The sequence below is a fragment of the Talaromyces amestolkiae genome (genome assembly GCF_001896365.1).
Source record: "Talaromyces amestolkiae strain CIB chromosome Unknown scaffold3.1, whole genome shotgun sequence".
NCBI lineage: Eukaryota > Fungi > Ascomycota > Eurotiomycetes > Eurotiales > Trichocomaceae > Talaromyces > Talaromyces amestolkiae.
Genome location: NW_024468039.1, coordinates 196512 through 224434, shown reverse-complemented (window position 1 = coordinate 224434; position 27923 = coordinate 196512). Strand labels below are relative to the sequence as shown.

At 46.4% G+C, this 27923-nt stretch overlaps 6 protein-coding genes across 6 annotated transcripts; 1 reads left to right on the top strand and 5 right to left on the bottom strand.

Annotated features, from left to right (window-relative positions):
* Positions 1-1105: 1105 nt before the first annotated feature.
* On the bottom strand, positions 1106-4696 carry BHQ10_002130 (uncharacterized protein; the record flags this gene model as incomplete). The annotated part of the gene is made up of 1 exon (XM_040874243.1): positions 1106-4696. The coding sequence occupies one exon, from the start codon at positions 4694-4696 to the stop codon at positions 1106-1108; it is 3591 nt and encodes a 1196-aa protein (XP_040730635.1).
* Positions 4697-15460: 10764 nt separating this feature from the next.
* On the bottom strand, positions 15461-16024 carry BHQ10_002129 (uncharacterized protein; the record flags this gene model as incomplete). Its single annotated transcript, XM_040874241.1, has 1 exon — positions 15461-16024. One exon carries the CDS (start codon positions 16022-16024, stop codon positions 15461-15463), a length of 564 nt encoding a protein of 187 aa, XP_040730634.1.
* A 1109-nt stretch (positions 16025-17133) lies between these two features.
* On the bottom strand, positions 17134-18287 carry BHQ10_002128 (uncharacterized protein; the record flags this gene model as incomplete). The annotated part of the gene is made up of 3 exons (XM_040874240.1): positions 17134-17787; positions 17850-18130; positions 18194-18287. The coding sequence occupies 3 exons, from the start codon at positions 18285-18287 to the stop codon at positions 17134-17136; spliced, it is 1029 nt and encodes a 342-aa protein (XP_040730633.1).
* A 1176-nt stretch (positions 18288-19463) lies between these two features.
* BHQ10_002127 (uncharacterized protein) lies at positions 19464-20951 on the bottom strand (the record flags this gene model as incomplete). The annotated part of the gene is made up of 3 exons (XM_040874239.1): positions 19464-19608; positions 19719-19921; positions 20271-20951. The coding sequence occupies 3 exons, from the start codon at positions 20949-20951 to the stop codon at positions 19464-19466; spliced, it is 1029 nt and encodes a 342-aa protein (XP_040730632.1).
* Positions 20952-22798: 1847 nt separating this feature from the next.
* On the bottom strand, positions 22799-26132 carry BHQ10_002126 (uncharacterized protein; the record flags this gene model as incomplete). The annotated part of the gene is made up of 2 exons (XM_040874238.1): positions 22799-25811; positions 25864-26132. The coding sequence occupies 2 exons, from the start codon at positions 26130-26132 to the stop codon at positions 22799-22801; spliced, it is 3282 nt and encodes a 1093-aa protein (XP_040730631.1).
* A 639-nt stretch (positions 26133-26771) lies between these two features.
* On the top strand, positions 26772-27800 carry BHQ10_002125 (uncharacterized protein; the record flags this gene model as incomplete). The annotated part of the gene is made up of 3 exons (XM_040874237.1): positions 26772-26777; positions 26854-26896; positions 26950-27800. 3 exons carry the CDS (start codon positions 26772-26774, stop codon positions 27798-27800), a joined length of 900 nt encoding a protein of 299 aa, XP_040730630.1.
* Between the last annotated feature and the right edge of the window lie 123 nt (positions 27801-27923).

The window sequence follows — 27923 nt, the reverse complement described above, 5'->3', positions numbered from 1 at the left end:
GTCAGCCTCCACCCGCTGTGGCTGAGCCCGTAGCCCTAGCCCTCCTTTCTCTATTCTGTCAGGGATACATAGCGTTCCCAGGCAGAGATGCAAGGCGTGCTTTGAGAGATGTAAAAGTCGTCTTGGCTGACTGACAGTGGTACAGAGCTATTTTTTGTAGGTGATCGAAAAGAATGATGTACTGCAAACTAATCAATATATCACCAATATCAATCAGTTCACATGCGAATTGAGCCGCCAGCTCGATCATTCTTTATACATCTTAGGATCTACGTCGAAGTGAGCAATTAGTTGTATTTCCCGAGTATATGTACTTCCTATTTTCGATTCAATGCGAAGGATTTCTTTTAGAGTACGGGCAAACCAATGTAAAGTACCACGCTGGCTGTCCTAGATACCTACCATTCACCAAGACTTAATTAGAATACTTGGAAGACTCATAACTACGCGGCTATCCAAATTATACAAGCTGAGGAATATAGTAAATAAGTCCATTCGGCCTAATAAAGATACAAAGAATAAACCAAATTGAGTACACTCGTAGCAAAGGCCAGCAAGAAAGGCTCGGTTCGAGGGGGGTATCGCGAAATGATAATGCTATATGTAGATACACAGAAAGCAGACGGATCCAGTTACGCTTGTCGCTTAAAGAACAGAACAAATGAAAACAAAAAGGATTATAAAACGATTATGGGGTGAAGCAAAGTCTGGATGACACGACACAGTCCCGATGCAGAGCAAGCAAACGATATGTGGATGCGATATGATACCGATGATGATGACAAGACAAGACACCTTTCCATGATGATATGATGATGGATCTCAAACAAATGAAAATATACATGATCGAAAAGAAAACGCCACCTCGAAACAGAAACCATCGCCAGCGACTCGAGAATGATATTGATGCACATGAAAGAAACAATGACAATGCTTGAACAATTGATTATGCAATGATGTCCAATGACATAGCCCTCCTGTAAGATATAACGCCATCCTTGTTGCCAACTTTCACGGATATGACGCTAACAATCGATTCATAACAATTTGTAATGCTGAACAAAGCAATAAGGAGATAAAAGAGGTAAAAAGTTTATCTGTCGTTTTAAGAAAGTGCGTTCAGCGGTGGAATCGTTGGTGATGTCGATGCCACAGGTCTGAGAAATGGAGAGTAGTCCTTGCTTCGAATAGATTCACTATCGAATTTGTCGCCCCCAGTCTTCAAGGCTCGATCGCGTTCCTTGGATCGAGTTCTTTTAACCGTCTGACTGATTTGACGCAAGAGTCCTTTTCGCTCAGCCTTGAGTTCGTCTAAATCTAGTCGCTGAACAGGCACCAATTCCTCCTTGGTAATCTGGCAGAAGAGCGTAGAGAACAAATATTGATCCCCGCTATCATCATATAATGGGAGATAGCGGTAGCCTTGGGATAGACTGCTAAATTTTGCGGTGAAACTGGCAAGTTGTATAGCACCGCTGCCTCCACCAGTACGTCCGTCAGGCGAGCTCCATACCGTCCAACGAACGAAGACAAGATCGGGGTATTTGGTTTCGACGGCCAACCACAGTTTTTCGTTGAATACTGGGCTGAACCCGTTGCTTGGCTCGATCTTAGTTCGGCGACGATGGGGTAGCCCTAAGCCTGACATGCCGTTRCGAGCCGATACGTCCTGCCCACCACCTCCAAGAGCGACACATTGACCGCGGTCATCAGCCGAAAACATCTCGACTTCAATGTACGGGTTGATGTTGTCGCCCGGTCCCATGCTTCTTGGTCGAGGGAGCTGCTGGGCTGAAATAATATCAACAGACAGTCGAACAATTTCACGTTCTGTGGTAGCGAGTTTTCCTTCGCTTAGCGCGTCCAGTGCGGATGACGGCCGACGGAATGCTTCTGGCTTGAGCACATAGCCCGTACGATCAGTGCCAGCAGCAAACATTGCCTGGTTGATCTGCATACCAATATCGTATGTCTGCCAATTGAGCGCTGCCATTTGGACGCCGCTTCGCCAGAATGAGATAGGATCAAAGTTGGACGACTTCAAGCGAAAGGCAGACGGGTAGACTCGTGTGAGAAAACGTTTGTTGTGAATCTCAAACAAGGCTTTGCTCTCCGCGTCACGACATACGCTTTCATAAGCCCGTTCTGCAAATGAGTAAACGTGATTGTATTGCTTGCTCTCGGGAGCAGCAAAGCTGTGCCATTTGTAACCGCGGGTATAGACACCAAGATCAGACAATGCCTTGGTAATCTTGCTTCGTTGCCGTCGCTTTTTCTCTCTGTTAGCATTGATCAGTGCACTGTCGCTGTCTTCCGTGGCGCTGCTCATGCTAGTGGTCGTTCCTGAGCGGCGTCCCGGGGCGATTATAGGCATAGGCATGCTAGCATCCAATGGAGGACCGATTGTCGGAGAACTTGAAAGTGGAATGTCGATAGCACCGTGGAGGCTTTCGTAGCCTGCGCTGCGCAAGAACGGAGTGCTGGAGCTTCGCTTCCGCCCATGATGGAAAGTAGGTGTCGGAGTTGAGATGCCATCTATAGGAGGGAGGAAAGCGCTCTGCGGCTCATCGCAGGTTTTCACTTTGACCAAGATCCTGTTTTTCAGCTCTTCCGGTGATGGAAGTATGCCACAATTGGTAAGTAACGGCTCAAGAATCAACTGCTCGCCAAACGTCTCCTTCATTAATTTTACCATTGCAGATTGCTGTTCCGGGTTGCAATGTACTTCTAGTGACAGGATCAGAGGAAAATTGGAAGAAATAAAGGCGTATCGGTTGATCACAGTGATACAATCAGCGAACAAGACACTGGTCGTTAAAGTACGTCCATGTGAAACAATAGGACGGCCATCAGAACCATCCCAACAGTCGATTTCGACGCAGCGACATCCTTGTTGAAGAGCAGTAATGTAGGCTTCTGTGCTCGAAGCCCCAGCCACCTGGCGGCCGAGAAGGTAGGTGTTGTGTGAACTAGAAATGAAGTATTCATTGATAGGGCGATCAAAGCGAGACTCGGGAGCATGAGAAGAATAGATGCCGTTTGCTTCAGACTGGAGGAATGATGTCAAAGCATTCAAATTCATTCGTGGTAGATCAGCATCCGGAGAATCTGGCAGGCTTTGTGCTCTGGAACGAGTTCGTCGTACAACCCGTGCGAAAATCGATGACCAATAATCGCGGTCACGAACGATATCTTCTCTTTGAACATCGCGCAGAAATTCAAGAAACTCATCAAGACTGAGGCCTTCTTCGGGACTGCTCACAGCAAGTTGCTTGTATAAATGTTTCAGATCTTTTCGCTCTTTTAGCCCAGCAATGAATTCCTTGAACTCCGAGTAGTTTAGATTGCCCTTTCCCGTAATATCTGCTTTGGCAAATTGCGTGCGAAGCATATCCTTGGAGCAATTGATGTGTAGACTCTGGCAAACAGACTCGATGGCCGGCAGATCCAAGGATTCAGTTTCTCCCGGCTGCAGTCCATGTGGATAAAGTCTCGACATCTCGCGCTGCCAGTGAGCCCGCAGAGAAGTCTCGTTCTGACTAGGTCCTACGAGACTTGTCATCAAACCGACCCTGTAGCGGACAACATGCTCAAGAGTTGCCTTCCAAAGTTCTAACGTATAATCGTCGGGGGTGATGAGGTGGATAGCCTTGAAAGGTCGCTGCTTAGACCGATCCGGGTCGTCGAGGATGATTGTAATCCATCGACTTTCGACTTCTGCAGAAACTTGATACTCTTCGCGATAGTTGCGAGCATCCGCGCCGACATGTATGTGTAAGATGTCGTCAATGTAAAACTTTTTGGATGGATTAGATAAATCCCATCGTACTTTTGCAGCATCAAGGTCCAAGAAGAAGCGAACTTGTTTCCTCTTTCTCTTGGTGACCTTGGTAAGTAATGTGCCACGCTGTAGTACGGAATCGACCTTGGGAGCGATAGCACCAATTTCACGAGGCAAGAGAGTTCCGGGAAGTTCACTGCTAATGCTGTTCGCCTCAGAACCAGCCCAGCCGTTGGTGAAAGACTCGTAGACATCGTTGTCTTCGTCATCGAAACTCCAATCCAAAGTACTCTCTCGACCGGTGCGAGGCTGAGTCTTACTGTCACTCCGTCTTCGCATGATGACAGGGCCGGAGCTTCTCTCTCGTTTGTCACGTTGTGTGGACGATTGACGACGTCTCGTTAGCTTGTTTGCAGCGCCTCGGGAGATCCTGCGCATAAGGCCGGTGGTCCCCTTTGTGGTAGATGATACTTGATCAATGGGTTGTGGAGCAACAGAAGGGATACCGTTGACGGCCATCGTGTTGTCGAGCGTTTCGTCGAGTTCGAGGGGAATCGGTGGCGCCAAAGTGTTTGAGAGGTATCGACCACGACCGCTGTCGGCAGCAAGCATGTAAGGTGTCCCAATGGGACTTGACGCATTTGAGAAACTACTTCGAGGAGCGAAATTAGGGCTGGAGTTGGAGGTAGTTGAAGTAGTGGTGGGAGCGGTCGAAGTCGTTGTGGAAGAAGTGATAGCGCTCGAAGGAACTGAGGAGGCGGAAAAAGCGGCATTGATATTGGTAGCAATGCCAGAGGATGCTGACGTGAGAACATTGTGCAATTTAGGGCCTCGGGCCAGCGAAGACGGTGACACTTTAGACGAGACACTATTATCGCCATTCAAGGCGGAGGATGAGGAAGTTGTGGAATTCATAGTGGAAAGGAGGAGCTGAAGATATGAGCGACACCAGTGTCAAACTCTTTAGTCACCTGGACCAGCCACGGGACAAGTAAGCAGACAAAGCTGCCTGTAAGTATTCGGTCTGTGCGGTAATAAAAACAGCAGACAGGTCGATTCGAATAGTGCAAAGAGAATCGGATCCCAGATAGTACGCGGTCAGCGATTAGCTATCTGCATCTTGGAATGCTGCAGTAACGTGGAGTCAGCCCTTCCCGAGGGCGCCGACACGGGGCGGAAAGTCCTCGAGGTATTTCTTTTAATGAATAAATTCACAAGGAAAATTTAGGCGAGATTTGAAGGTGAATTTGTCACTTTCAATGACGTACGACCGTGCGATGGGTTGCGATTTTATACCACCCAAGACTGTAACAGCGAACTCCAGAATCTCAAGCTCTTCTTCTCCAGGCTTGTGTTGCCTAATCCGGCTATTGAGCAATCCCTCTGTCTGGGATATCGAAACGAGAATACGTGTGGCTTGATGCACAAGTGTTAGTTCGGGAGACAATTCCTTGTCTGTCGATCAATCGAAGCGGACCAGCGCGATACTATCTGCAAGTAACGTCGACAGGTGAATATGGCCCAATTGCATGCCAATGCCACTGCCAGACTGTTTTATAGGCAGGAGGGGACAATGACGCTCCAAATGCGGCTTGTATGCACGTAAGCAAGTCAATGTGCAGCGTCTGTAATTTAGTGAAAGAAAGGTATGGCTCGGCTCGGCGTGTCACTGCAGAAAAGCAGGAAAGCGGGGCGAAGGATGCCAGCAGATCGTCAAGTTTGTCGTCAGCCTGTCACAGTTTAGTCGTCAACGACTAAAGGAGGGGAGCCAGGAAAGCTAGGATTGTGCCCGTGGAGGCAACAAGGCGTTCGAGCGTGGGATGGCACAGCTGTCGGGTCCGTCGGCCGCGAATAGATCATGTAACTAGCAGTGGGATATGGAGAATAACTCTTTTTCTTTATGCCAACACAGCAAATGCTATGCAAGTAATCCAAAGCGGTAAGCCTGAACTAATCTGCAGCTGTCTTTTCGGGCGAAGGCGTGGTAGCAGTAGCTGTGGTGATGCGCGTGGGTAGACTCGGCGGGGATTGAATGCGCCAAGAAGATGGTATTTTTCGTTATCCCTTGATTTTTGGTGGAAATTGGCTTTTGTGTCTTCCGTTTGTTTTAGCTCGACGATGGCGCTGCCTTGTCCTGCAAGTTCGGCTCGATCCAGTCGTAACGCGAGGGGCGCAGATGAGAAAAAAATTGAGGGACGGACGGTATTTGAAGCGATGCGCGGCGCGCAGTCAACGGCGGGAACCTGCAGATGAATAAATTTATTGTTGGACGAATGGACGGTTGCGGCGAACAAAGAAATACGATAGATAGTGTATCGATGCGATGCGATGCGATGCGGTACGTACAGATGATTTCGGCAGAGTTGTCGTCAAAAGAGAAATTGGGTATATCGCCTGTGTCGAACAAATATGCGCGGTGGACAGAGGCTCTGAGTCACTTTGGCGGGCGGGAATCGGGGCTTGAAAAAAAGTTGCTTCTGGTGACGTTATTTTCGGGGAGTATGCAATTGGCGATTGGCGAGGAGCCGTTGAGTAGTTCTGTGTACGGAGCTGAGTAAATCGTCGAGATGTTATATGGCGAGAAGGGGTAGTGGAAGTAGGAGTCAGAGGGATATCGAGAAAGAAGCAGGAGTAGAAGTACCGAGACGTGACGATCTTCTTCTTTGGCTGGAGCAGGAAGGAACGAAGGGGGGAAAGAGCGGAGGGGCGGGCAAAAGGTGAAATCACCGAAAAGGGCAGCAGCTGGTGGGGCGTCCAAATTTTTGTTTCTTGCAATACTTAATAATTTTGTACAAAATACAAGAAATTTGAAATTTCAGTGGGATGATAGCCTGAGGCTCGTCAAACCAGATCCATAAAAAAGGGAGTGTGTCATTCTGCATGGACCAGGGAGAGGTGACATAAAATAGTGGACAGTATGGAGTGCGTATGAAGAGGTAAAATAAAACTTACTCCGTAATTCATATGATCGTTATTTATCGACGCTGTTAAGCCCAGTCCACCTGGCTCTGCTCCCACTTCTCGGACCCCCCGGCAGTGGGCACATTAATCAATAGCGCGTGGGCAGCCAGCAACAAAAGGAATAAAAATAAGATAAAACAGCCAACGGGCTGTAAATTGGGAGGGGGCGCGTAATAATACTGAGAAACGATTTTTACTTCTTCAATGATCCCTGCACATCCCTAGTTTAGTCTCGTACCCGAGTCCCGACGGTGCGGTCGGTAATACCGTTTGGTAACTTACGATAATCGAAACGGCGCTATTTTTTGGTATGCTTGTGTAAGATATACGGGCTTTGTAATCGAAGCATCAACGGTAAGCAATCAGTAATCGAGTTGATATCTTCGTGTGTATTGCCTGATTTTGACGGAAGACTGACGACAATTCTGACTTTGCGAGTACGGAGGGGTGGCAGGGTATATCTTTTATAGAAGCCTAAAGGGCGAATTCGAAATGACTACCCAAGATGGAAAAGCATCACGATAATTCACGGCCGTCGCTGCCCATTATGATTGGAAGCAAACACTAATGCTAAATTGCGAAAACAGCTGTTCCAGTGTCGAAATGCCAGCGTTTCACGGGCGGAAATAACTAGTGATTTGTAACTGGCTGGGTTGCTAGGGCTTTTATCGTAAAAAGTGGGCTGTTGTATGATTTCCCCTTCCTTGGCCAAAGAGCAAGTTGATTTCAAAAGGATCAGAAAAAACGCGGCGAGTAGCGGACCGTGGTCGGGAGTGTGGAACAACGACTATGCAGCAGGATAGTCACACATGACAACTGACAGTCAGTAGGCGATGCCCAAAGCAAAATCGTGATCGTGACCGTTTCTGTCGAGCATGCATGCATACGTACTACGCTGAATGACGACGGTCGGGTACGCGCAATCATTGGTTTCGTGATGAAATTAACTAGCGGATTACGTCGAGCGATGCGAGATCTGTGATTGTCACCCAACACGGCGGATACGGCTTGGCCATTGGCCAATTTAGATTATATACGTAGATCTGGAGAATACGTTGATACAATACAATTTACCATACCGAATGCATGCTGATGATACATAGTATGCCTAATTTACCTTGGCCCTACATACTATGTCCTTACTAGTGCCTACTCCGTACGGAAGTGATGAGTTATCATTAACTTTCACCAGCAATGAATCGACCGTTTCATCTCAGATTATCCCTATCTCCCTGATCCTAGGTATGATGATCATACATAATCTGCCATCCCTGTGCCCTGACATAAATGTTTGCCATTTACTATGTAATGATTTTCAGGAGGATAGTGTGGGGAACATACTCATATTACGGTAAATTACCACAAAATGAGTGTGCCTTTGTTCAACGTCTGGTCCTGCTTAACAAACACACGGAAATTAGGGCAAGAACCTTGGGAGATAGCCGCAATCAATGATATTCCTTTCGTATTCCGCAAGCCTGCACAAGGAAGAGAAAACAAAGAAACGTTTTCAGCTCGGTGACGAAAAGGCCGAATATATTTTGATTCCAACCGACTTTTTGAACCCGCACCCTGCCATAGCCACAAAGAACCCGCATCGCATCAATTAGGATTCAGCGGCCTGTATGAGCAAAACGACTTGCCTGCCATGTGCAAGTGAGATTACTGACATTGGAAGATGCCCGGGCGTGACCAAGCTTGATTGAAACTCGGCATTTAATTCCGCCGTCGCAATGATGAATCATGACTCTAAACAGTAGCTAACTACGTAGGTGAGATTAAGTTGGCACGAAGATTATTCTATTGGCAGGATGAAACGAGTGGTAAGATAATTGGAGATTTCCCGTGTTGGCATAATGAATGTTTTAAAAGTTCCAACCGTGAAAGGAATAATTGGTGGTAAGTGGAGAAATGCAGGGTTCTCTGACTCTATTCAGCTGGAATCCGCATAATACGTATGCCGTGTACCCCATACTCTGACTCTCGACCGGGTAAGATTCGAGAAAGAAAGAAGAAAAATTAGAAACATCCATTCATCCTCACATCCTGACACTAGTTTCCTGTCGAACACGACGTGGTCCTTGCTGACGGTACAAGGGCGCCACCAGAAACTCACCCTGCCCTGTCATGCGGGGGCATGCTTAATAAGTTGAGTCGTTGACTGGCAAAAAACAGTACATGCGCAGAAGGCTGCATGTTTAGATCAGAGGCAATTAGGCATCTGGCAAACGTAGAAGGCTGTGGTAAACGTGAACGAATACGGTAATTGTTTCATGTTGGCATGCATGCTGTTAGGCCCTCAATCCATCCGGAATACGAAATACGAAATACAAGAATAGAACCAAAAATAAAGAAACTACTAAATAAAGTCCAAGACAACAGAGAAGGAGTTGAAAGTCGGTCAAGCATCTATGCTGGAAAGAGTTCAGTGAATAATTACCGTATAGAGTAATTTTGTAGCTAGGGTAGTAGTTTTCTTTTTTACTTTTGTTTTGTCTCGGACAATCGGATCGTGAAAGATCGTACTGAAACTCCAATGTCTTAGCCAAGTCTTAGGGCTCGTTGTAGCGGAACTGACACCGCTCATTTCACTACGTACGGATTGTTTCCCAACAGAGGATTGTCGATTATCAATACCTTTTCCATTTTGATGAGGAAGCGGTGAGTGAGCCAAAGGTTTTTCTTTTTTGTGTGTGATTCCTCGAATATTCATTCCATCATCAGGCATCGCTTAATGCCTCCTCGGAGTCTTTTCCGAGGCCTCAGCAACTAACTGCATCCTCCTCGTATTTATGGAACCATGTACAAGCTCCGTACTAAAACAGACACAAACAAGAGAAAAAAAAGCAACGTTATGMCTCCGGAGCCTGCCGATAGGGATGCAGCTGTATTGGGCTAGTCTGCACGTCAAATCATTAACCATGCTCATTTCAATCTGCTAACCGCCGCATGCTGCATAATTGAACAGGGAAGTTGAAATTACACACTAAACGTACGCACTAGATGCTCGATTAGCAGAAAAAGGAATGCAGCTTGCAGGGCGCAGCAGGGCAATGCCGTTAGAATAGTAGGTAACATTTCGAAGGACCTTTGTTTAGCTACGTAGCTGTCACTAATGATGATTATTGAATAAGGTGGGATGGAATTGCTGTCAACCCCGCATATGCTTCATCTTTGAATACGAGCCGTAACATACGCATTGGGGATGCGTCATACAGTCTGTGCCACTGACTTACATAGTAATTAAGTGATCGGGATTCATTCGATTGATTAATCTTTGCGATGAATCAATTAACTCTATCATGGAATGAGATTACGCGGTGACAGGCATGTTCGTTGTCAATGATTGACGATAGAGTCGTCAGCGGCCATGCCATCGCGATCGATCATGAGCCAATCGCCTTATCTTGTTCAAATGCCGAGGTGCATCATGATACACAGAGTCGATATCAGCGATCAATAATCAAACAGAAGTCGTGATATTGCGCGTGGTTGGCACGACAGACAGATAGAAAAGTAGTGAGGGGTGAAGCCCGCGTGACTTCGCAAGACCTGGCTAAGCACCTTACTATGTAATGTAGCAACTAGTTTAACTACTACGTACTAACTTAGCAGCAGCTACGCCCAGCATCCTGCACGTCTGATTTGTCGATTGCAACTTGGTATCAACGGCGGGKTGCGATTGTTGTTTCTCGTCATTTGTCTGTTCCCGGTTATGACTATCTGCCTATGCAAGCTGCACTCTGTCGTACAGCAGGCTCCGTCATGCCAGAGTCATGGGAACATGTACACCGAATGTTTAATTAATTGTTATCTTGGCTGTGTAGCTAGGACTTTTGCGTACGTATCTCTTGTCTGGGTGTCCTATCAGCTTATCGATTAGGGCACAACAACATCCCCGCCAGATACGAGCTTATCCTTTGCCCTCATTAAAGTACAAAGTACATACAGCTTGACTATTCCGCAACTCGCAGAAGTACGTACGCTGAATACAGTTACACAATACAGCTAGTTAGCAGCAGCTAAACAAGTCGATCTGCGGCCCGTACGGTAGTCGTACGGTGGCGGTGCTAGTCAACCTACTACGTAGTAAGTACCTTATCGGAGTAAGCCGACACATCCCAGCAACAAGCCCATGTCTCGTCAAGAGCATGTTGACTGGTAAGAGAATACGTAGCTGCCAGGTTCTGTCCGTGTGCTCCATAGCCACCGGCCCCATTGTGATAGTCTGATAGACAGCCCCTTGAAATAGCTGATTACCGTCTGAACGAATAATAAGGCAAAGGGTCAATTTGCCTCTTCGGCGGTGTCGAAACAGAATAAAAGCCATGTTCCTGGACGGAAACCGTTTGCGGCACGGAAGGCTTAGAGCGAAACTCTGAATAGCCGAATTTGCAAGCTGATTGGCCCACATGTGTTAGGGTAATCGTTACAAGTGTAATGATTATGGATTGCAACTTGTATTGAATGTATTAAATGTATCAAATTCCGTATTGAAAGCTTCCAGTAAGATTCCATCGTGCGTCTAATTTATTGTATATGAAGCATGATTGGCGGACGTGTGTCCAATTACGTATATTCCATGCTCTTCCGGCCGTCACCTGATTGTACATAGTATATGTACGAGCAATCTATTTGGACATCGGACATTGCTCTATCATTGCACGTTGTATCAGATCTGTTAAGATTGACTCAACGAGATAAACAAGGCTGAGCAACGAGAAGTGATCAAATCAGAATAATCGCCGGTAATACTCCGGTCGTATCGTACTATACTCGATACAATCCACCTACGTAGTTTGTATGGAGTTTCATGACATCATCGACTCATTCCCATCACTCGACAATTTACCGTTAATTACACCAATCAAGGCATGACCCGAAGTTGTCAATTGTTGCAATCATGCCAACATACATAGCACTACGTAAAAAGCGAATTTGATACAGCATGTAGGCCAAGAAAGTTGGCTAATTGCCGCCCAGCATTGGCATACTATGATACTGCCGAGTAAGTAATGACAATACAAGAACAATCTTGAAATAGATCTCTGAAATAAATTACGACTCATAAAACGGCCCTTAGGGCCAAAAGGCTAATTACGTCTGCTTCGTGTCTTGGAGATTGGTGGTGTCTATTTCTAGAAGATGCGAAAGAGCTATCATGCGGATTACTGATGGATTTCGACAGTAGTCAGCATTGGTAGCTACATAGCAAGTGGTTACGGCCTGCCCATGCTGTTGACGAAGTGACTCATTCTTTATCATCAATCTATATGAACTTATGCATGCACTAATACATCGCTAAATACCCAGGCGATTGGAAAGTTGCGCCTCGTGTCTCGTTTGGTCCCGACTATTAGTGTTCTGCGTGCTGGCAGCTTGGCCAGCTACGAAGCCTTATTAGTAGCCTTGCAGATGGACTGCCTACTGAATTATCGCTAGCTTCTTGGTAAGTATCAAATCCAATGCACTTGGCGGTGATACAGCTACAAGAAGCTGACAGACTGCCTGACAGGATCAAGAGGCCTGAACTCTATCTCTCCTTCTTGAAGCAACACGTGTTTGTCCGTGGTACAGCCCTTTCTGCGTGCCTGCATCTGCAGGGCATGGGAATCAAACCACGTTATCGACAGTAAGCATCGAGGCCAGCTTGGATATACGTACGTGCGTACAATCATATTTGCACCGAGCACTTGAGCGCATGAGCCTCGCTCTGTGGAGTTGATGTAAACCATACTACTGCTTAGGGCTTCATGCATGCGACAAGGCCGGCCGCGAAAAGAAGATCCAAGCTCCGAACTAATTCGCCTCACTCTTTTTGCTCGTCGTCATGGACTCACGGACTCACGGAGCGCGACATGAGTAAAGATTTATCCGTGTCGAGATTCCAGTTTTTGATATGATGCTGACACCGTGCAGATGCTCTGGCCTACAATTCCAGTCCTATGTTAATGATCATGATGCCCACCTGGGATAAGGCTATGATGCAGGTTTCCGATAAGATCCGTATTCGGCAAACGCAGCATGAAATATGTTTATTCTGAGTCATGTACGGCCTTGAGGCTGAATGTCAGGAGGGAGCAAAGAGAGTCAGTCAGTCAGAGAGCGCTCAGATATCAATCGAGACCGGTAGTCGGTCACCACGGCAATACTATGAGCGGTACGAGCCGCATTGCTCGTGTTAGTACCCGTGGCCTGCAGTCAAAGCCAACGGGTCAAAATCATACAGCAGCGAACACTTCTACCGTTTCTTGATATATTAAATAGAGCACCTGACCTTAATTCATGCAGGTTATATGAAACGTGAGTAAAGGATATATCTTCCTTCCAATCGTGGACAGCCGGGCACTCTCCGAGCCTGGATTTCCACGAGCTTCTAGATGGGTAGTAATAATGGAAAAATTACTAAATTCATGGATGATGTGCACTGTTTCCTATCGATTGATAATCAAATTTTCTGTGAAAGTGGATCGTTGCAGTGCAGTACTAGAGAAGGGCTATTGTAGGCATTGTATTACTTCCGTCGGGCGTTGTTGTTGCAAATGTACAAATATAACCCCCATTCTACGTGGTATGCACTGAAAGCAGCAATTGCTCAATGACAGATATCGTGAGCTAATTACATGTAACTCTTATCTGCTCAAGCTGAATGATCAACTACAAATCCTGTTCATGTAACCATCTCAATCAATAACAAGTCAGTAATTAACTGGATAATATGGATCTTTAGTAGATCTATTACCCGAGGTTACTTTCAAGATCATCACTCCGGATATAAACATGTAGTAGTACTACTAAAAGTTAGACCAAGGACAAAAATAATCATCGGCGGTTGTATTTCCCGGCGCATTGCGCGGCCAAAAGGAACAAATCATCCCACCGTTATCTGCATGTATCCAAGTATCTTTCTTGCCGGTAGTGCGTACGTAGTACGCAGGTGAAAATCGCGGACCTACGGCGCTACGACAAAAACTCAACAGCCGAGCCAACATGCCGTGTTGTGTTACGACTTCATTATGTACTATGTATGTACGGCCTATTTAGGGTGCTGCGTATACGAAATGCAAGGCCTTATCTTATGTATGCTACTAGCTAGGGTACGCAAATTGCGGGGGAATGTGACAAGGGGGGACCCAAAAGCATGAGTAATAAGGGGGCTCGAGCTCAAGCTTGCAACTGTTTTAACTTATGTCCTTTTATTTGAGGTTATTCACTTTTTTCTTCCTACTTGAGATATATACTAGATGTACACGTAAGTGGTCCATAATCCTTCAACGTGAGCTCGGATGCTTTGAATGTTGGCACAGAGTCAGTCGATTCGAGTTTCATCATAGTCGCGATCTATATGTACTCCGTAGACATGGTTATGGGTTTGGCCTGATTAGCAATCTTGCTGAATTGCGAATCGAAATGCATTGGACTCTACGGATTACTAGATCAGGGGACTACATACCGAGTTGAATGTAAGAATTACTTCGCTGGACATTCGTGTTGCCTGTTTGGTAGTAGGTACGTCTAGTATGGCTAGTGTGGCTAGTGTGATCGCATGGATAAATGATGAGATGTCCATGCGTATAAGCTAGTTTAGCATGCGTTTACTGCTATATTAGCACCCAAGTCGGATTGAATTAGGGCTGATTGTGAGCGCCTGGCAGACTTTCCATCGCCCGTGTCCACGAAGGCATATTCTGGATGGTAGGGCCTGGCACGGCACGCCCTTCTCTAAGTGCTTTCCACTTGCAGCGGCAGCATACGCAATATATCTCCTGAGCAAATAATTCTTCGGCATGTGAAATCTACGTAGACGTCTACAAGGAATGATCGAACGGACTTAGAGATTTTACTCGGAGTTTCCTTTCAATGGTTTAATGTGTGTATTCTTGTCAAATTATAGGTAACAATAGAAATAGCCTCTTTATTTTGGCGAGTCTTCCTGACCAGTTAGACAGAATTTCCGAGATAGAATGAGCCTAAGACCTGGAACTGTACTCCAAATGTTACCCCTACCTGACCTATTCACTTCAGAACGTCGCGTGCGTGCCATGCAAGACAATGAAATCTTGAGCAAGACAAATACCCTCGGCCGTCTGTTCGCTACCACAGTGAAGAAAATGTCTCTAACCTTGAAAGCTTTCTGTACAAAGCGCCCAAGTGGTCGATGCAGATTAAGACGAGCAGCATCTTCACGATAACTGGATGATGGCCATATGGAGATGTTGATGATATGAAGAGAGCATTGACTAGCTCGGTTTGCTATGGCAATGGTTGGGCCATCATCAGTGATGGTCATCGACCACGGGGTAGCACAACCGTAGCACCGATCGGGGGTTTTGTGATGCTACAAATACTCTTTTTCCAGATTAGACACGGTCTAGAGTTTGTTCATGCTATCGTGAAGTATGCGCTGTGTGCCTCGTTCAAGGGGGCGATGATCACTCGTTTCATACTATCACCGTCTTCAAGTGAGGACGAGGAATATCACCTATTGGATACTTCATATGCAGACTACTAACAGTCCGTTCTTTCATTTTATCTCAAAGTCCCCGAAGCTCCCCTCTTTTAACCGCGGCTATCCTTGAAGACAGAAAATTTCCTATTTGGGCAGTTTATTCCTACTTAGGTAGCATAGGTACAGGTGAAAGATGTATTCGCCCACGCCCAGCGCCGCGTGCATGAACTGTATAGACATAGTTCTTTAGGTCGCTATGGAATAAATGATCAGAAAACTCCTTTTTCAAGGGCCCACAAATAAAACTCAGCACAACCCCCTGCAGCTTCCACGGTGGCTTTGACAGCATCCCAGCTATCAAACAAAGTTTCCACACCAACAATCCGAAACACAATAATCTCCCAATCGTGTACGGGCAACGTGCACAACCCGCTCTGTACATAACATCCCGGATGCGTATTAAACGCATAATCGCTCAGAGCCGAACAATTGGCAAACGCCTGCGGTCCTCCGAGGGCGTACGGTACCAAGTCCCTCTGCAGACAGAGCATGACTGTCTGCATCCATGTCTGACCCTTGGGCGATAGCAGAGAAGCATCGGCCACGAATTTTTGACAGTATTTCTGCCCGTATGCGAGTGGGTAGTCACTCGGTGCGCAGTTGTAGCGGGTTTGGAGACATTGGGCGTAGAAGGAGCAGTCGTTGGGGCGGGGGTTGCTGCATTCGGTGTTGTTGTTGCTGGAGGCAACTGTTGGCCAGGTTGAGAGTATGTCCTCTGGTTGTACGAAGGCCAGGGCGAGTGACAGGAGGAGTGTAGCGAATATCAACCTCATGTTGCTTTGGTTTCTGGATTGTTGATTGCAGCGTTACAAAGTCGGGAGGAACTACAAACACATGAATTGACGTAATTCCCACGTGACGCATCCCACTACAGAAGACGAATAATTTTGCTTTTTCCTCATGTCAATCAGTCGTCAGGAACAAGCTCCATTTAGCGAGTTAAATGTATAACACTAGATACGGTTTACTGTTTAATGTAGTTCTATACCATATAGGAGACATGGTACGCCTTTACCGTTGGGAACCGATCACTCGCTAGTATGGTTTCCAATCAGGGTGGTATATTGATTACTCTATTATCCACAATGTGAAATAGACCCGAGGAACATGTAACTATTCCAAGCCTTAATTCGTAGATGCTTACTGGAATAGGGCGCACAAGTCTATACTAATCGGTTTTGTGTATTCTAAATCATAGAGTAGACATGATATACACTTATGTCTCACTTGCAAGACTTCGGTCTTTCTGCATGGGTTTTCCGACATTATCATCCGTAATTCCTGTCTGAGTTGGTAAAAATGCGACAGTAGCATTACATGTTGTGTATGACAGCCGGGTTGTTCCTGACTACGGTACTTCAGTAAACACTAGCCTAGGCAGTGACAAGGGTTTTTTGTGTGCGATGAAAATTTTCTCCTCCGTTTTCTTTCTTTCAGATTAATATAGACGTTTCGATTCAGGCAGGCTGACGTGGTTGGCGGAAATACTTGGGAAATTTTCCTGCATCCAATTAAGTACTCACATACCTAAGTTAGCACTCCTGAAGTTTTTGCGATTGAGTTTGACATCATCGACTAAACTAGTTGCTCGGTTATATATAAGGCACATATGATTTTTGCCACCCTCAATCGGCTAGAAAAGGTACAGAGACTAGCCTAGTAGAATCTAGAGTTGACTGTATGCATTGCTACCTTAGGACTCGGTCCAGAGAGCGGCAATGATGGAAATGACGATTGTGATAAAGAAAATATATATCCAATATTTGTATTCGGTGAGCGTCATGGTTATAGCTCGTTTGTAAGTATGTAATGACAAGACAATGTACAGGATGATCTGAGACATGGTTTTCTAGCTGCGTTGATAGTTGTAGCGCTAGGCCCATCACATGAACAAGTACAATACAACAGCCGACACAATAACTACAGGGTTCATTGCCAATTCTGCAACAGCAGCCCCGGCAGTAGAAATAACGGCCGAGGAACTGGCTGAAGCAGAAGAGGATGAAGTGTTTGAACTAGTAGTGTTGCTAACGAGCGTAGTAGTGCTTGTTCCATTCTTCGTCGTTGTCGTTGTCACGCTGGAGTTGCTAGTGCTGGTTGAGTTGGACAAGACAATGCTCGTGTAAGCACCGGTAGTGTCGCCATAGGTGTAGTACTCGGCAGGATAGTAGTTGGTAATGTTGACCGACTCAACATACATAGTAAATGGAGCATCACTGAAATCCGTCTCGCCACCGGCCCATTCGATAGTGCCTTCGCCTTCGCTGGAGGAACCACCTGCCCAGATACCGAGTTTGAGCACCATGGGCGTTTGTGGGAAGTTTTCTCCATTAAGTGCATCATCATATGCCAGAGTACGTTTGAGGTCACCGTCAACAAACCATTGAATCTGCTCAGGGGTCCAATCGACACTGTATGTGTGAAACTCATCACTTGGAGTGGTGACGTTTGGGTAGGTCGCGCGGTCGTAGCTTGTGGTGTTGTCCTTGCCAAAGTAGTTGGTCTCGATTTCATAATTGTATGTACCAATGCCCTCCTAAACGCAAATGATTAGCTATGTGGAAACTTAGTGTCTTTTCATAGGAATCGGTAACATACCCAATCAATCTCGTCCAGATCATCCGATAGGAATACTATGCTGCTGATAATACCCGTGCCATTGGCAATTTTCATCTTAACATCGACGTGGCCGAAGAAGAAGTAGAATGCTGTCTGTATAGTCGGAGAGTCTCCTTCTTCACTGATGATGAATGCGGCGCCTTGCGATGTGCTATTGACAGTGCCGGCAGTCGTATTCCAAAACTCAAAGGCTGAGTCACCGGCAGTGAAGTCCGTATAGAACGTGTAGTTTGCCAGACCAGGATCAGCAGGGCATGTTCCTATTGCATTGTTAGTACATGTCATATTGCCCATTATTACCATGCCGACAAGAAAAGACTTACCGTTTAAAGGATCGCAGGTGGTATAGGTTTGTGCAGCAGCAAGAGGTATGGCAACAGCCAAAGCTGCCGTGACCAGTCTCATGAGGGCCGGCATTTTGTCGTGTAGAATGAAGCCAGCAAGGTCTTGGCAGTTCGAATGAAGAGAATAAAGAGTAATTCGAGAACGAAAGACTGGGTGAACAAAATGGATTAACGAAAGACGAAAGAAGCTGCTTGTACTAGAATTCAAAGCCGAAGATTTGTTTGGAACAAAATCTATTGAATATCTGAGGTATCTAGTCCCTATATCATGAGTCTATCTTTGGATCTGTTCAGTGTTCACACCAGTCGTCGATCCCAGCGCTTCGCCATAATATTCTTAGCATCTGCATCCACACCAAAGTTCCACAATGTTCCTTAGCAGTGAGGATACTGGAAGCCTAGTGGCCTCGTCATGGCTGAGCTGGCGTCTAGAATATGGCTGATAGCTTATGCCCTCCGTAAGTTTTTGGATTTGTGATGACACTGACGGTGGAGAAGGATCCATCGACTTATTCTGAATGTGATGCGTCAATCGGACTGAAGGAGACAAGTGGGCGCCACAGTTGAGAGATCGAATCACAGAACAATATGGCGCAGAACAAGCATTCGACGGTGGAGTGAGGTGGATGAGAAAATTTCAGGGGTTTCTTTCGGCTTGCGCAGATGTCTTGCGTGGCTGCCCTTTTTTAGTCCCGATGCCGCGTCATTCTCCACGGAACCGACCCTTTTCTCTTTCCTCCTCGAAAACATCAATGACAGCCACAAAAATCATGTTAATTTGCAATCATTGCTGATGTCGAAATCTTGAAAGAGCTAAATAAGAGCAAAGTATCATCACGGCTTGAGATGCACAGTCGGTCGGCCATTGCGGATGATCATCAATTTCGACATGAATGTCCGATTATCTTGCATGTCTCGCCACGAATGGGTCTTTTCAAAGAATCTGGGCCTATCTGCAGAGGCTGGATCCCTGAGAAAGCCTTTCGAATTGGATACTCAGCTTCTCTGTGTCTGAAGTGACGACGCCTCGTGACGACGCCTATGCTCAAGTTAATATGCCACCGCTGATTGCGTTGCATTTGACCACCAAGCTTGCGTCTATGTCTTAGCGACTAGTGGAAACAAATGCTACGCCTCTAGACGCCAACAGTCAACTTGACTTGTCTCAGACTACTTGAAACGTGTCGCTGCGACCGAAAGGCCCACGAGTGTGGTTGCGTAATTCAATGAATTCTATGCTATTCTATTCCTACAGAACGCCTCCCTTTACATCATTATCGTAACACTCATCTTGAAACAGCATCATCAAGCTCAACAGGCAAGACAAGAAATTCGCGGTCGCCATGCTTGCAACTCTTCTGTACAGGACACGGTTCGGCGATGGGCATATCTGACTGCCGGCAGTCCGCATATGGATCGCAAACCTCTCTCTACCTTCTTCCTCTCGCTTTCGAATGTCTTTTCCCGGATCAATCGTCGGGAATCTCTTGTGGATGCCACTGACCTAATCTCTTTCTCTTCAGCACAGCTTCTGATATCCAATGCTTGTCGTAAAACATCTGCCTCTGATTGAGCAGACACACCAGCAATTCGATACGACCAGCTCATTTTGACGGTCTCGGCTGACTCAAAGAGAAATGCTGTTCCAATCTCAGGCTTTCCTCCGTCGTACTTCAGAGGGTTCACTTCCTTGATCATTTTAGCTGACTGAACTAGGTTGGTAAGTGTTGCCGTGGCCGAAACTGGAGTGTGCCGCGAACGCGAACGATTGGAATTTATGTCAGTCTCTCTGCTGCACTTTTCGAGAAGTTGATACACGAGACCGTTGGGGTCCGCATAGATTGGGAACGAGCATTGAGTTGATTGAATCAACCTTCTCAGCCGGATGTGACTTCCACACCAGATGATGACTAATCTGGTATCCCTTGGAAGAGCTGAGTTGCTTTTTAGTGATGACAAAAAATCTTTGATAAAAGCTCGACGCAATTGTTGCTATTATCAAACCCGGTTAGTTTCATCGATTTTGGATCAAGTGAACATCAAGCTTCGAACTTACCCTGCAACAAAAGGAAGGACGAATGAAGACGGTCATAACTTTTTCGAGTTTCTCTTTTTCTCTGAACGGGAATTCAGATGAGGATGAGTACAGATTCCGAAAGGGGAATTTGTTGCCATCTATATCAACAATATCGAGCCGACCGGCCTCCTCAATCACACTTTTCGTTGATGTTCTGGGAACACGAGAAGATCTAGAGATAGGCTTGATTCTCTTCTCTTCAGTACTGATATGATTTAAGCGTTTTCGCAGGCCGTCCACGGCATTGACCGGTGTCTCAATAGGTGTAAGTGGTAGAGGTTTGTCGACAGCATACGGCTTCTTGATGGTAACGACTCGAACCGCAGCTGTGGCAGTGTTGCCTGTTTCTGTCACGTATGTAACACTTTTATCTTCTCTCTTTCGAGGATAGTTGTCTTTACCATTGTTGATAGCAGTGACTGTAATTGCGTACGCAGTCGTGATTCGACCTGCGTCTTCGCGCTTGTATATCGTGGAAGACGAGAACGAGGAAGACGTCACTGGCAAAGCAGAGAACCTGCTTGACAGATCAACAAATGTCTGTGTCCGAGACCGTAGTGCGGGTCTGTGACTTTTGTCGGATCCCGACTGACGCGAGCTATAGATGTACTCAATCGGCATCTTGAGAGAGGTGTCCGGAATATTGATATTGCAAAACATGCCTTTCTTGTTCGTTCAAGATGTCAAGTTAATGTCAGTATTCAAAATTTGTCAAGAGATGCTCCTCAAGAAGGTTAAATATCAGGGTAGAAAAGCAGCTCGAAGAGACTGGAAAGCGCGTCGCGTAAGTCGAGACCCAAAGACCTTTGCATATACTTGCTTACGAAATGAAAAATCGCTTGACCTTACTTGCAGCAGGCTTGATACATGTACATATGCATCCATATGTATTGTACCCAATATTCATATAAGTACCTGCAGCGGGTACTCGATACCGAACCCTATCATCGAGACAGTTCATCGTCAGATCTGATACAATTGCGAAAGACTATCTCCGGTAGTTCTACACCGGATAAATAATTGCTTGAAAAATGGAGACACTTCTACAAATTTTATCTTAGTACCTTTATCATTTTGTAGTATATTGGCTGCCGCGGTCGGTGATCGCGCGACACAGACCGGTATGAGGACCAAGCCCTTGCTTGCCTAGGGCCTCATTTTGATACACTTTGAGCCCTTGCAGGCTTGCAATTACGAGGCTCGAGTTTCGTATATGTGTTGGCTTGTTGTGGAGATATAAAAATCAGGGTGTCTAATATTTATCGATGAAGAATGTATGTTAGTCGAATGGCTATCTAACTGATGCAAGTATCAAATTAAGGGGCTAATTAATATGATACATCTATGGTTCGTACTAAATCGAAAACAAGGAACTATTCGATCCAACGTAAGAGAACATGCTCTTTCTTCTGCAAAGCTCCGAAATTATTCTTGCAGCAGTATGGTTATTGTGCTTGAGAAGATCTTATATTCTTCGTGATCCATCAAATGAAGATTAATTGATCGAAGTGCACCAATCCACCTCTTAAATGAGAAGTTGAGTGACTTAAATGACTTGATACATACGTATTCACGGTTCGATGACTTTTTTGAACCAGAAAGCAAAGTTTTCACCGATTTGGATATCCATTCATGTCTCGGAAGAACATGAATGGAGTACATAGTTAGAAATTATGCCGGGCTAGTTCTAGCACTCAGTATTTTCTCGAAGTTCGGCGTCGGTACAAAGCCGACTCTTACTACATGTACATTAGGTACAATATGCTACAAGCGAGTAGTTGTACTAGTTCACTAAATTATCGACAAGGTACAGACATCTACAGCAAGTATCAGGACATTTGTGAGAAGACGCACGTATAGAAACATCATTGATACTATTCTATGGAGACACTAGCATCCAGTTCTGGCACCCGACAGGTACTATTAAGATAGCAAACTGAGCGATCTTCTCATCCCCATAGTCAGCTCTATACGTTGTTATCAAACGAATGACTGTAACGCTTCTCCGAAAGGGTTAATACCCTTCCACCACCTATCTTCATCTCAATTCACCGATCCACGGTCAAAATCGCCTCTCTGTTCTCTCTACTGACGCACGCACCGACAGACGATCACAGCCAGTACAGCGCCGTACTAGCCATAGTCAAGCCATACGCCGAGAAGAATGACTACTGTACAATGACGCCACAGTATGTAGATTTGTCTTCTCAACGAGTGTTTCCATAAATGCCATGTCGATACTATGGGAACACAAATTCCACATGAGAGTTGCACCAAATATCTTAAACGCAAGCCGAAACCTTTATCAAAAGGTCACACAGCAACAAGATGTAAATTTGATATTGCCTCGGCCTGTGAAACATCGATAATACGTTCTGTGATCCGTCGATGAAGGACATAATCAATTCATAGTCCAAAGTACCTGCGATGCGTCGAACTCGTAATATTTGATGCATATGCACAAATCGAAAAGTGATGGATGCACTCCTTTACTCAAACTAACGCATTCAGTCATAGTTGCCACCTATTTGACTGGCAAAAGCTGTTGAGACACTGCGAGCGTCATCATCGTCCTGAGCAAGTCCGGGCCCACGAGGCACGCGAATGCTAGCCGAACTGCCACCGAAAATGCTGCCACTATCGTTGACTCCGGACTTGTAGCCATCACGACCTCCTGACTCGACGTAACGCTTGAGCCTATCGGATTGACTGAGACTAGGCTGCTTTGTCATGTCATTGATACTCAGACCAGCTAGACTGACTCCACCTTGGCCACCCTTGCCGTCAATCACGCTGCTCGTCATATCGGATTCCGTAGCAGCAACTGATTCGCCAGCGACACTTGGGGCACCCTTGTTGCGAGCACCGTTGGCTCGATGACCTCCTTGGAGAGACGGCCACGCTTCTGCAAAATTCTGGAACATTGGCGGATATCCGGACGGTACACCGACACCACCAATGGCTGAGGAGTGTACGGAGGACACATCATCCGGAATGTAACCAACTACAGATCCAGTATCATGGTATTCCGGACGGTTTCCATTTCTGACATTAGACATTCCGCTTGCCATACTAGAAGCATGATTGTAGGCCATGTGAAATCTCTGAGGCCCACGGTACGCCTGCTTGGGGCGGCTGAATTGGACAAGTGATTCCTGGAGATTTGACAATGGTCCCTCAACCAAGCATTTCCGTTCCTTAAAGTGAAGGAGAAGATAGTTCCATAAGGGATGCTTGGACAAGACCTTTGGGTTGCCCAAGATAACCACTCCATACTTGGCACGCGTAAGGGCAACATTGAGACGACGAGGATCACTCAAGAAACCGATACCTTGATGGTCATTAGATCGCACGCAAGAAAGCACGATAAAGTCCTTCTCTCGGCCTTGGAATGCATCGACCGACGCAACCTCGATTTCTTTGTAGTGCTCTTTCTTGAATGTGCCCGTGGCTTGCATGGAAGAAACGACATAGCTGCGTTGGCCTTCATAAGGTGTGATGATACCAATGCCAGAGGGTTGAACCCCTGCCTTGAAGAAACGAGTCACGATCTTCTCCACATTGGCAGCCTCTGTACGGTTGAGGTAAGAGGTTCCGGATGCAGAGATTTCTTCATTGCCAAGATTGGACCAGAACATCATGGGATTCTCTGCTACGGGCCAAGGAAAGTCGACATCGCGGCGAAGACGCTGCGCCATAGAAACACCATTTTGTAGCGACCCTTCGTAAAACATGTTGGATGGAAACTCCGACAAGCAAGGATGCATACGATACTGTACATTCAACCGGATCGGAGAGCATCCAAGGATAACAAGACGCTCAAAGAGTGACTGATTCAGACCAGCCTTGGCAGCTTTCTTGTTCATGATGACCGGGCCCAATTGTTGATGATCACCAACAAGTACGACCTGCTTGCAGCCCAGCACAAGGGGAATCATACATTCAGGCTCTGCAGATTGAGTAGATTCGTCAATGAGAACCGTTCGAAACTTGAACTTTGCAAGTCGTGGATCTCCAGCACCAACACAAGTGCAACATATAACATCGGCATTTGTGAGGATCTCTCGCTCAGCAGCGCGGGTGAGTTGCTTGAACTTCTTCTCATCTTGGCTGGAAAGTTCGCCCAACTCTGACTTCAATTGATTGAGCTTGTTGAGTTCGATGTTGCTATCGTTCATACGAACTTGTTCATGCAAGGACAGGAAGCGGACAGGGGACTCTACATCCTCGCGAGACTTGGCAGTAACACGAACAGTCTTCAATCCAGTGCGATGGATTCTTTCACAGAGCTGATCGACAGCAACATTAGACGGAGCGCAGACAAGAACTTGTCCTCCATTGATCTTGGCGAGATGATAAATGATCGTAGCTGATGTGACTGTCTTTCCCGTTCCGGGTGGACCTTGGATCAAACTGAGTGGTTTCTGCAAAACACTCTTGACTGCATTGATCTGACTGCCGTTCAGTTCAGGAAGACCAGGAACGCTGAATTTCTTTGGCATCTGAGTCTTCATTGGCGCTGCGGCGACTTCATGGCCTAGGAGTCGATGGAATAGATAACCGGAAACACTCATTTCATCAATGGCAAAATTCTTCATAGCGTATTGCATACGATCAAATGATGTCGCTTTCCAGACATAGTCTGCAGTGAAATTGTGTGTGCATTCCGTAGGAACCGACTTGTGATCACCTTTAGCCCGCAGTTCGATTGTGACCTCATCTGACTGATTGTTAGGGATCTTGATAACATAACCAACACCTTCCCATTTGGGACGCAGTTCTCCAGTATATTTCAGGCGCATTTCATCACCGACTGCCAATTTGACATCGCCGAGTTCTAACTTGGGAAGAACAAAGCTAGCGAGGTGTTTGTTATTTAGACCGAGATCCCATCGAACAATCAACCCATCTTGAGACTGTGATTCCTTTAACTTGCGATCGTAATCAGCTTCTATCTTGACTAAAGGACCAAAGACATTCTGGTATTGGTAGGCATCGTCGTATCGCAGCAAAACCGGAGCTGGCTCGTCGTCGACGCTATTGGCTTTTTCGAGATCAGCAATAGTAGCGGCTGAGTTGTCCTTCCACATTTCCTCTAACTTTGCGATCATCTGTGGGCTCAAATGGCGTGCTCGAAGTTGTTCTTGGTCTGAGGGTGTCGATACCAGCCATGGCAAAAAAGATCGATCCTCGATAAGGGGCTGCCAGCGGGAGGTATCCCAATTCATGTCTTTCGATGATGGCATAGCGGCGCATGGTTGGCGGCAGAGGAGAACAACAACTGTATCGGACTTGGCAGGGATAAAACCAAGAAGGAAGGCATTTTTTGTTCCACAGTTATAGCACTCAAGAATCGTATCTCCGAGAGAAGAGCTTGGGTGAAGCTGGACTTCCTTGTGTCGTGCTCGGACAAGATGGTTAACAATGTGTGAGGAGGAAGTGTTGCCACGCGCACTACAGAACCATTTACTGCAAGAAAGACATTTTACAACGCTGCTTGGGTTATGTATGCCGCAATACCTGTAGGTTATCTTAGCATCGTATATAGTGATATCTCAGATAGTATACTCACGCGCATGCATGGGGTGGAAGTTCTTTTTCTTCTTCATATTTTTGCTTCTGAAGACGACCACCAACAGGGACACTTGCCAGACTCTCAAGTTCGTCATCATCAAAAGCATCTGAACCATCATCATCATCATCGTGTCTCCTGCGTCGGGCACCACCTGCCAGGCTCAAGAGACTCTCATCGGGATCGACTGTCGAATATCCATCGTCTGCATTGATTGTTGAGGCGGAGTCGGAGACCATGTGGTTTCCTATGTTTGTAAACGCGTCCATCGTTTCGAGATCATGCGGAGACACATTCACTTCCAGGGTACGAAATCAAAGAAGGGTTGTATCGGGTGAACACTGGACAGCAGAATGACAGCATTCAGGCTAGGTCGTCTTGGACTTGGACGAACTCTCGATTCGGGAAGTTTGCTGTCTAACGAGATAAACTGTTTCGTTGTCAGGCTTTGAAAATAAGGGCGTCTGGTTTCCCTGTATGTATCAAATGCGGCGAGCACGCGGGGTTGTTCAACGTCTTGTTGCGAGGTAAGGGAAGTTTCCTTGGACAGTGACGGTTTCAAGATCGGCAGTGCAGAGTTAATTCCAGAAGTCAAGCCAACATGACTGGAACGTCCGAAGAAAGCCAGGGAGAGAAGAAGGAATTGGCGATGGAGAGAAAGCAAGAGCAAGAGGTACCCAAATTGTGTGGCGGCCAAAGAAAAGCTCCTCCGCAAAGGCGGTGATCGCATGAGTAATGAGGCAGGCGCCAATCAGCGGTCGCACTTTCTTCCGCTTCAATGGAGATCCCCCTCTAGGGAAGTCGAGACCGACCAGAGCCGCATTTCATTATCGGCAGAATAAAAAAATTATGGCTCTGATTCCTCTGCTTTACTCAATAAGCAACCCATTCTTACGCATCCCACAGCCATGATTGTAAGTCACAACATGTTCCGCTGTCATTTGAGAGCACTTTCTTTATTTTCAAACAGCAACTAATGTTCTTAAATAGCGCCGACAAGCACGGGAGCGAAGGGACTACCTTTACCGCAAAGGTTCGTATGGCATCAACCAAACCTGGTTACCACAAAACTAACCAGAATTTTAGCACTCACACTCCGAGATGCCTCAATCGCCGAAAAGCGCGCAAAGCTCAAAGCCGCATTAGCGTCTGGAAAGCCTCTTGATCCCTCCATCGCCAATGACGCCGAGCTCCGCGAAGACTTCAAATACGACGAGTCCCTACCCTCCAAGGGCCAAGGCAAAGATGACGAGTTCATGGACGTTGACGACGAATATGCCCTCACAAGTGGTCTGGTAGACCCTCGCCCACTGGTCACGACCTCCCGCTCTCCGTCGGCAAGACTCAGCACATTCGCAAAAGAGATTCGTTTACTGCTCCCGACCTCAATTCGATTGAACAGAGGTAACCTCATTCTACCCGACTTGGTGTCCAGTGCAAACGCTGCTGCGCTTACCGATATGGTTCTCTTGCACGAACACCGTGGTACACCCACCGCAATCACGGTATCACATCTCCCGCATGGGCCAACTGCCAGCTTCTCATTGCACAATGTTATGCTCCGCGCCGATATTCCCGATTCATCTCGAGGAACAGTTTCAGAAAGTTATCCACACCTGATCTTCGAAGGTTTCACCACAAACCTCGGAAAGCGCGTGGTTCAGATTCTCAAGCATCTCTTCCCTCCTCGAGAAGGCGGCGGAAAGCTTGGAAACCGAGTTGTCACATTTCAAAATAGAGAAGATGCCATCGAGGTTCGGCATCACGTCTTTGTTCGAACGGGCTACCAAGACGTGGAGTTGGCTGAAGTTGGGCCACGTATGACTATGCGACTTTTCGAGATCCGCGGAGGTACACTGGAGAAGAATGCCGGTGGTGATGTTGAATGGGCTCTTACCCAGTATACGAGAACGAGTCGGAAGAAGGATTACCTTTAGGCAGCGGGGAAACTTCTGGGACAGTTACGTTCCACTTTTGCATATATCACAATGCGTGATCACGGTGTCTTATGGAGTATATGCTTGACTGGGTTGATATTGGTTCTTGATATGATATTTTTG